The sequence below is a fragment of the Corapipo altera genome, unplaced genomic scaffold, assembly GCF_003945725.1.
Source record: "Corapipo altera isolate COAL_440 unplaced genomic scaffold, ASM394572v1 45, whole genome shotgun sequence".
Classification (NCBI taxonomy): domain Eukaryota; kingdom Metazoa; phylum Chordata; class Aves; order Passeriformes; family Pipridae; genus Corapipo; species Corapipo altera.
Genome location: NW_020884877.1, coordinates 6,680,791 through 6,691,251, shown reverse-complemented (window position 1 = coordinate 6,691,251; position 10,461 = coordinate 6,680,791). Strand labels below are relative to the sequence as shown.

The 10,461-nt window shown below is 39.4% G+C and overlaps 1 protein-coding gene across 1 annotated transcript; it reads right to left on the bottom strand.

Annotated features, from left to right (window-relative positions):
• Positions 1–5,169: 5,169 nt before the first annotated feature.
• Positions 5,170–10,409, bottom strand: CUNH2orf69 (chromosome unknown C2orf69 homolog). Its single transcript, XM_027636455.1, has 2 exons — positions 10,288–10,409; positions 5,170–8,550 (listed from the first exon to the last, which is right to left on the bottom strand). Exon 2 carries the CDS (start codon positions 8,533–8,535, stop codon positions 7,711–7,713), a length of 825 nt encoding a protein of 274 aa, XP_027492256.1. The 5' UTR covers positions 8,536–8,550; positions 10,288–10,409; the 3' UTR covers positions 5,170–7,710.
• Positions 10,410–10,461: the final 52 nt, after the last annotated feature.

Below are 10,461 nucleotides of genomic sequence, written 5' to 3'. Positions count from 1 at the left end.
AAGTGCTGGGAAAAAAAAGCTTTCTCCAGAAGAGCAGGAGCTTGAACACTGTGCAGATTATTCTTCTAAACCTGTTCTTCTTGGCAATTCAACACAGTGAAAATAGTCTGGTACCATGTGAATGGGCACCCGGCCACCTCAATGAATAAGCATGAATGGAACCAGCCAAGCGATTCTGATGGGCATCATTGTACGTTCTGAGGGTAGAATTTAAATTTGGGATCACAAATAGGTCTCCCAAAATTTTTGTTCAAAAAGGAACAAGGATTGCTTGTGCATACTGCTGAGACAGACTGTTAGGCTGGGGTAACCTCTTGGCTTTGTTAGACCGGTGATGTCGAGGGCCCCATCTGAATTGCAGAGGTGAACAGAGCATATTCTTTGTGTGTCGGGACTAAATGGAGAGGCTCAGAGAGCCTGCAGGGCTAGACAAAGCTGTGTTCCAGCATTGTGCCTGCACAGCCATCTCTTTTAACTATAACTGCCTCAATATACTGATACAGAGAAGTCCTGTGCTGCTCCTGTATCCTGCCATTGCTTGATTCTCCAGTCACAAAAGGGACATGATAGCCCGGTGTTCTCAGGCCCCCTCAACACTCAGTAGTAAATAAGGGAAGCTTTGTGGAGCAGCAATTGGTGTATGAGTGACCTGCTGCTGCCTCACTTGTGGGAAGTGCCTGCTGTGCTTCAGAGAGGGTGGGAGGGCTTGAGGCTCTTGGAGAGAGGGAAAGTAAAGGAGGAAAATCCTGTGGGTCAAATACATTCACTGCTGTGCCTCCTAATGGTGATATTAAGATTTTCAATAATACTGGTTTCATAGTATGTATGTAAAAAGCATAAATAAGACCTGTCAAGCCACAAGTGTTCAGAATGCTATTTTGAATATTTTTCAATCCCCTTTTAATTTTGTAAGGGAAGCTATTAAATTATTAGTCTAAACACCTTAGGCCAATTGAAACCCTTGCATCCCTCAGCTGCAGTTAGTGCTGAAGTAACCCTGCAGGAAAGCTGCAACAGTACATTTGTTTAGGCTAGCATGAAGTCTAGATTGGAAAGTGTATATCTGGCTATATAGCAAATGCAGCTATTCAGTTTCATGCTACCAAGTTTTAAATGAAGCCTTTATTTCACTTTGAAAGAGTTTCTTAAATTTCTTATTTCGTAACATCTATAAAACAGTTGTTCTGAAATGCTATAAAAGGAGAAAACAAGCAGCTTAAAAATGCATTTTCTTAATTTGAACATAATGTGACTAGTGATAAAGATCTGGAAGTTACTGTGTTAAAAAAAATGAAATTATTTGGTGCTTTCTAACCAGTGTGCTATGTGGTGTGAAACAGGCAATAAAGTGATGAATGAATGGTGAAAGCATTAAAGGAATAACTTCCAGCTAACATAGTGAGAGAATATAAGTAGCCACACTTGAAAATCCACTACTGAAATAACAAAGAATTAGAGCCACTGACATTTTGTGGAAGTTTATCCTTTAGAGACCTAAACCAAAATGGGATCATGCCACAATAAAACCCATGAAGTTGTGGTAACAGGTATTAGAAAATAAACACTGACCATCTTAAGCATTCAAAGCAGCCACTTCAGCTGTCTTCTGTCTTCAGGAGAGGAGCTGGGTAATGCAGACTGCCCAGCACTGAAAGATAAGTTAAGATACTTACATAAAGACAGTGTCTGAAATCAACAGTTTAAACTTGGCCTATATACCCCAAACTTTGAATTACTCTAAAAATTTGGTGACTGAGACCTTTAAAATGGAAGTCAAAACCTGGAAAGAATTATTTATTCTTGGTTATTTGAAATATAAAGGACGACAAATGTTTCAGATTTCATTTTTCTTAATGTGCTTTCTGGGGAAAGAACCAAGTGAAAAAAATTTATGTCAAAAATTTTTTTGGTCAAACTATGAAACAGATCATTAAAAATCTGCCTGTTATGTATATGCTGACAATTTGATGTACCTAACTTAACAACTTCTTTCTCTCCAGGAGCTACACAGGGTCTAGGTTCTTAATACGAGTGTCAAGTTAAATGCCTAATGTGAAAGGGTTTGACTTCATCATGAAGGATCAGAAATATATTTGCAATTTTTTTTAAATATAAAACTATTCGCCTCATTCATGCTGTTGGTCCCACAACAGGACTAACTCGACTAAGATGAAGATGATTTTATCATACTAGAGGTTATAATACATATGATGTGATCCCAATATGCATTACTTCCCAGCTTCAGGGAAATTCCTGTACAAACTTGATTCTTTTTTTCCTCTGACCAAAGTTTATCTTCGCAAACCTGATGTTTTCACGTAGATGATACAGGTGTTGAAGATACACGTTCTGAGACAGTAACTTTTACAAGAGATGCTCTGTAGATTGGTATCACTCAATAACCAAAGATTCTGGTGTTACTAGAAGGACATTTTTTAAACAGTTACCTAAGTCTGCAGTAAAGTTGCATGTTAATATTTCTTATTTTACTTTGGGTCAGACTCTAGGAGTGGGGATAGAATCTGAGTTCTTTATGTGGCAATTCCCGGGAGCAAGGATCTCTTTTAAGTGGCCATTTCTGAGATCAACAAGAGTAGATTACTTTCTTTCCAATTGTTCAGACCTGTTCCTAGTCAACACTTTTAAGAGCAGATTGAAAACGTTAAAAGAACTGCTCAACCATGCAAAACACACAGCTCCACGTGCGATGCCACGTTCATACAAAAATGCTCTGAAGCTACTGCTTGCAATAACAACACAGATCATAGCAACGGACAATTTTTGCTGTGAAAACATTTATACTTCAGCTGTCAAGCAGTACATCAACTGCTTTAAACTTCCATCACACAAAATCAATGTATTTCTCGTGACAGGGAATGGGAAGGAGCTAGGCACACAGTCTATAAGGGATGCAATGGCTTTGACACCCAGGCTTTGGAGTATTGCTCAGAGAGTAAACTCGGTGTGGGAGATGCAAAGAGCCTTGTTCTGCCCTTCAGCACCGGTATGTCTCTTGACTGCTTTCTGTGTCTTGCAGCAGTGCTTTGTTTGGAAACAATTCAGCTCTGAAGTGCCAGGTTTGACAAAGGAAACTAACAGTCATGACTGAAAGTGCTCTCTTGAGAGCTTACTAAAAGAAAGAAAATTTATTTTGAACTTTGAAGTAACAGCATTCTGTTCCTTTTCAAGTGTATAAGATGTTTATACACATCAATTAAAAACAGATAATAATTTATTTTTTCCCTTTTTTCTACCAGATGCTTTTCTGGTCATTTGCTTAAGTAGAATTTGACACTTCTTGGGTCACTTGGAAACATGTAATGAAGCCCTAATGACAGGAAGGGATGACAAAGCCATCACTACTTTATAACCCACGTTACACTAACTGCAAAATGACTGCCTGAATCAGTCCTCCATGGTTTCCACAGTGATGTGGAACAGCTAATCCTGTGCAAGTGTTTTTTGTCAGCAGGAGGAGAGAATTATGCTGTTAATACCAATAGGATGATTTTAGTCAGGAACAGTATGTCTGGCACTGGAAGAAGCAGTGCCTATCTTCCACATAGGTGTTATATGATCTTGCATTACTGGCTTAATGACTTCATGTTACTTTATTCAAGTTAAAAACAGTCCCCCTGCATCTGAACAGGGTTAAGAGATCAACAACACCAACAGAAAATCAGCTTTGGTCTTAGAATCTCCATCTGCAATATTCAAATGTGTCTAAATTTTCATGAGGTTATGACCATCAAAAGTAATTTTTTTAAATTTCACCTACCACCATTACAAAAATGAAACGAGATTTCAATATAAGATTAAAAAGATTGTGAAGAAGTAAGTTTGAAGGTGATTTAAAGAGGCTGTCTCTTATGGGTTGTAGTCTGAGACATCCATCTTTGCTTTTGTATTGCACAAGGACACATTCATATTTGTGGATTCTACCAGGCTCTGATGTACCTAGAATGTGGCTCACAACTGAGCACACACATCCCAGAATGTTTACTGTTCTTTAAATTCTTGTATTAACTGATGTAATACACGTGTAATTTAAAATAAGCATTCAAGGTAAATGAATGGGTAGACTTTAACCTCAGTGCTTCAAGTCTGTACAAGACAACAAATACTGATTATCTGCTGGGATGAAGTAAGTGTTAGCTTTGGAAAAACTGCATGGTAAGAAGCACTGTAAGAGGGAAGAAAACACAGGTGATATTTCCTTTCTGCAAAAAGCTCAAAAAGAACTTGTGGGGAAAATCTGACTACATGTTCACACACAATCATTTTTATCTGTGCATATTCACAGTTGTAACAGCCTAACTCCTGAACTGACATAGCAGTCTTATTTAAAATAATTTTGGTGACTTTTTAAATACATAGGATTCCTGTTAGTTATCTCTATCAGCAGTTATGTTAATTTAGAAAGATAGAACAGCTTACCATAAAGTGCTTGTGCTAACATAAGGGAGGCAGCAGGATGTTATCAATGGGAGGACAGAGAAAATTGTTTCTTTCAGCCCCATGTTAAAGATTGGACCCTTAATCATCTTTCAGAATTATGGGCCAATAGCGATTAATGCATCAGCATTTACAGAGACATGATTAAATCAGTCCTAGATAGGAAGACAGTTACCAAAGTTTCTAGTATTTTAGATGCACACAAAATCATTTAAGTCATCCAGACAGTTTCACAGAATCAAGCCTTGCTTTAAAGGAATTTAACAGGCACAGTTTAAAACATGTTAGCGTTTCTCAAAATATGAAGAATGTCTTGTCTACTGTACAAGAAACAAGCATGGAGTATAAAGAACACCAGTCATTACTAGGTTGAACTAAGGACTGTGTAACATTGTTCACTCCATTCAAAACCAGAAGTGTCTTGAACTAAACCACTATAAGAACCACTTAACTTTAGGCATTTACATCTAAGCTTATTTGAATCTGCCTTTATAGTTAACATTGAAAACCAGGCATATACAAACCCATTTCATCCTAACACAGAAATGTTCACACCCTTGCAGACTTCGTGCCAGCTTTCCCATGCATGTGAGATGCCAGTAAGCTGTTTTAGAATTACACATGCTTACTGCACAAATATAAAGCTTCCTTGAAGAAAAGTTATCAAATCTGATTTTTTAAACTAGGTCTCCACAAACACCTGATAAAGTTTAATCCACAAAACTTAACTGCACATTCCCTGTTTAATGGTTTTACATTCACATCAAAGTGGTTTCACCCATTAGAAATAGTTTATTTTCTACATTGTTTGCAAAATTTATTTTTAGCATGCATTGTAATGAATGACAGAGGCACATTCCAACAGAGTACTACAGCTGTTTAAAGAATGAGAAACAACCAGTCAGTTTTCCCTCCACAACATGAGGTCTCATAACAAGATTAGTTTTACAACAAAGTGCTTATTCTTCAAAGTAATGCAGCAACACTTGAGCCTATTTAAGAGTTATTGTAGGCAGCCTCCATCAAACAAGTTAGTAGTATTTTGATAGGACAGCCATCCAGAAACTTTTGAAGACAATGTCAATATTTTAATAGCTGTTTCCAAAAGCTTGCAAGTCCCGTTGTTTTGGCAGGCACCGAATTGTTTAAAAATTGGTCTCTGATCTGCAGTTACTGGATAGGGCAAGTGTTAGTGTTAGCCTGGTCAGTCTGAAACTGAGAGGGAGCAAAATGAGTAGAGTGTTTTGGGATTTTTGTTGGTTTATTTTTTAAAGTTTTGTTTTATAAGTGGATAGTTAAATATATTTCAGGACATTTTGCAGGCTTTCTATTAAAGCCACTTCTTTAGGTGACCCATTTTTTTTTACAGAAAAAAGTCCTCGCATATGCTGCGTTATCAAAAGGACCAAAAAGGGGAAATAATGTTCCTTGAAACACATAAACAAGTTGTTATAAGCCTACTAAGATGGTAATCAACAAATAGGGTTGAACAATATCTCCAAGAAAGAGTCTAAAATTAAAAAAAGCTGAGGGAACTAGATTTTGGATTCCTTTATACAGTGTTAAGAGTTGGTTTGCATGTTGCACTTTTCTCCATCAATTAAAATAAATAATTTCTCCTTTTGATCAACTAGGTACATTATTTTTAGCAATAGAGTTCACTTTCAAATTGTAAGGTGCACATATAATCCTTTCTACCACCCTCAATATTTTGAGTATTAAGAAAATTTTCTTAGGACTTCAACACACTTTTCTCATTGTTCAGTAATGACTGATATGCATAACCTTTGCCAAGAGCTGTCTACAGTAAACCCTGTAACTTTTAATGATGCCACCATAAGAAAGATGACTCAGGACCTTCCTCCCAGTTTAAGAGTCATGGGAAAAAAGCAGCAGGGCAAAGATGTCACTAAGCCATCAAACATAGGACCAAAATTGAATAAAATGCCTTTTTTCAGAACTTAGCCACAATTGTTTGTGTAATCTTCACAGTGTTTTGCTAACTTGCTTTTGTATTCCTATACTTCCAGGAAATCCAAAACCATTTGCAGCTACTGGTTCATTGCTAATAACTGCAGTTGTCTTTAAGAATGATTCTAAGTTTTGTAGATAAATGGAAAGTTACTTACGACAGTAGAAAAGTTCCACTAAAATGATAACTGTCCATCTTTCGGTATTTCTCAAGAACGTTCAGGTTTGGGGCCTGAACCAGATTAGGGTCTGAAAATAGATTTTTTTGATAGCTCTAGAAGCAACTACTGTAATACATAACAGATTTTAAAACTGAGGCATTTTGGAAGCAGTCAACGCAGTCTAAAATTTTTACACGATTTGTAACACATTATGTGCTTATGGCTCGATTTAGATCAACATCAATGCAGCAATTACCAAGAAAAACCTTAGCACTCCAAGGCAGGGACAAAGACACCTCTTCACATGTTAAAACAGATATTACTGCTGGTCCTTATAGAAGTCAGTCAAAGCAATAGCATGGTATGTTGAAACAGGAATAAGCTACGTGTTCATCAACATTCTTGGTTACTTAACATAGCTATGCCAAAATTTTCAAGCCCCCAGCTGAAATGGCTATTCACTGGCAGATACTACACAATCAATTAATGAAACTTTATAGTGACAGAAATGGCAAGGCGCACATAAGGAAGAAAAATGCATTGGCACTATTATTCCAAAGGTGAATATTTGTAACTTGGTTTCAATTAGGAGAAATGTTACAAAACTGGAAGATTTAATTAACTAAATAGAACACTTTCCACCAAAATACATAACTAAGGTTCTTCCAACAATCAATTTCCTCAAAACAAAAAACTAACCATAAATCTGTTATTGACAAAGACCAATGCTTTTAGCTCTGGAAGCCACTAAACTGAAATATCCAGACATCTGAAATTATCAAGTACTTTATACTCCCATTAAATGCAGTATATCACATTAGAAATCCAGGACTAAAAAGTCTACCAACAGTTTAAAATAAACATTCACATTTAACAAAAGAACATGTATAGGATAGTTCTTCATAAGACTTTTTTCCAGGAATCAAATTACATCTGTTATAGTTATGGTGTCCCAAATACTCCTTTGTAAGCTACTGAAATTTATATATAGTATCTATTAGCAACACAGAACTGATTTAGTATTCTCTTCAGAAAGCATCTGCTCAAAGTTGAAAATCTAGATGACAACATTTACAGTGTTAAAAGTGCTTCTACAATGAATATGCTGTTCAGATACACAGTCTCAGAATACTTCGTGAACTCTGAAATGGTTATCTAAGGAGGGAACATCATCAGCAAAATGCAGTTGATCATTTATTTCCACACCAAAATCTTCAAGTATCTGTACAAATTTCTCATGCTCTCTTCCAATCCATGACCTCATTGTGTCAAACACTTGGTACGGCGTAACATGAGCATGAACTTCAATTCCTGTCTCTGCAAGTTCTTTCAGCATTTCAGGGTAAGTAACCCAAGTATTGCTTCCTCCCGAGTGACCACCATCCAACCAGTACATTGCTTTTATGTTTTTTAAGAAGGCATCCGTGTTCTTGTCTTTTTTAGCTTCCTTCAGCTCATAAAGCAGCTGGTTCAAAACCACACAACCTTTACTGAAGCCAATCAAAGTAAAAGACACTGCACCTACAGCAGACGGTATCATGAAGTTCACAGCAGAATTATTGGAGCATTCACAATCTCTCTCCCTTTCCGTGGATGAGCAGCCATTTGTTGTAGGAACAGACTGCGGCTGTGATTTACAAGCAGCTATTTTTGCATCCTTGCTGACACCATGCACACTTTTCTGGGACAGCAGAATATTCTGAGAGAGTCTGAATGCATTAACTAGCAAAGCATGGAGATGCTTGAAAGCTCCAAAGTCAGTGCTGTGCTCTGGTGCTCCAAACATGTTACTGGCCACAAAGTTGTCATAACAACTGAATTTGTGCAGGTGCATTCGAGAACACTTTATGACCCAAATAAAGCTATTGGGGAACCGGCGAGCAAGTATGGTAGCAACATTTTCAAAACTCCAGTGCTCCCACTGAAAGTTTTCTGGATGGCAAGACATGATGTCATGATAGTTCTGAAAAATTAAAAAAAAATAAAACAGAAAAGATGCATTACTTCATTCTGAAAAGACTTCAGCTCCAATGCACTCATATTTTTAAGAAAGGACTGTAAGAGAGAAACATGCATTAGAGGTGCTCACTTGCTAGGCTTGCAGGACAAGAAACACATTAAAAAACGGATGCATTTAGATTTACTTATTCTACTTTAATATTTTTACCACACTTTTTAATACCCCCAAAACTAATACAATAAAAATAGGCACATGAAAGTATTAATAATTCTTGTTGACTTCATGCCAAAAGAAGATTAAAGTATTATTCAACTTAGTATGACACAGAATACATAATTTTACTGTATTACCTCCATCTACAGAAATACCAATTATCTTATTTCAAATCGACAAGAGACTTAAAACTTTGTAATAAGTTTTCTATCTTATATACAGAAAAAAAAAATCCCTCTCATTCAGCTGTAGGAAGTCTTTATTGCCCTTGTTCACATCCATAAAGGGTATAGATGGAAAAAAAACTACCCCCAAGTCATGAATGATCTTTATATCTGAAGTCAAAATGGCAAAGAATACTACTTCATTTATTTTGTTAAGCAACAATGAAACAATACCCAGAAATGGCAATCAGGTAGGGGTTCTAAGGCCATCCCAATCCTTAAAATAAAAAGTTCTGCATCTTTACCTTACAGAAAAGGAAATCCTTTTCCTTAGAAGAAAAAGCCACCACCCCTGCTTTTGAGAAGTAGTAATGACATTTGAGATTAGCTGGCTATGCAAAGTGCCAGAGCATGCAATGTTACAGAGCTCGACCATGTGCACAGGGACAGCACTTCAGGGTCTCTGCAATTTCTTGCCAGCTCAGAGACCACAACTGCCTTCTCAGGGCAGGCTGAGAAAGCATCAAATTCCTGTGCCTGTCAAATTCCCGCAGGACGGTGTCTGGCCTATCCATACACCTGCATGGTGATGAGGTGCTCTGCCTGGTGAGGACAACTTGCCATCTTAGGGTTTCATCATCTTATCTCCACTGACACTCCCTGACACGCTTTCAGACACTGCCATCCCCACTATAGCACTGGGCAGTGCTTCCGCGCTGGAGCGTGTCCAGAGATGGGCAACAAAGCTCGTGAAGGGTCTGGAGCACAAGTCCTGTGAGAAGCAGCTGAAGGAGCTGGGGTTGTTTAGCCTGGAACAGAGGAAGCACAGGGGAGACCTTATCACTCCCTGCAACTACCTGAAAGGAGGTTGTAGCCAGGTGGGGGTTGGTCTCTTCTCTCAGGCAACTAGTGGCAGGACAAGAGGACAGAGTCTTAAGCTGCACCAGGGGAGGTTCAGGTTGGACATTAGGAAAAATTTCTTCATAGAAAGGGTGATTAGACATTGGAATGGGCTGCCCAGGGAGGTGGTGGAGTCACTGCCCCTGAAGGTGTTCAAGGAAAGACTGGACGTGGCACTCAGTGCCATGGTCTGGTTGACACGGTCGTGTTGGATTGGACTCGATGATCTTCAGAGGTCTTTTCCAACCCGGTTCATTCCGTAAAGACGACTCAACTCCCCCGCACTGCTGCTCCAGCTCAGGTTTCCGGAGGGCCCGTTCCCGCTCGCTGTGCCCGCCGGTGACGGGCAGCGAGATGCTCCCCGGGGCCAGAGCTCTGACGGCCCCCGCAGCCCGTCAAAGCCCACCCGCACAGCCCCTGCAGCGCCGCTGCCCCGCTCCCTCCCGCAGCCCTGCCGCCGTACCTGCACGTCCCCCGGGAAGTACACGACGTGGTGCTGGGGCAGCGGGGCCGGGCCGCGCGGGGCGGGCGGCGGCAGCAGCAGCAGCTCGTTGGCGCGGTGCGGCTCCGCGCCCGGCACCTCGGGCAGCCGCAGCCACGGCGGGCTCAGCCGCGCCGCCGAGAGCCCCCCCCTGCT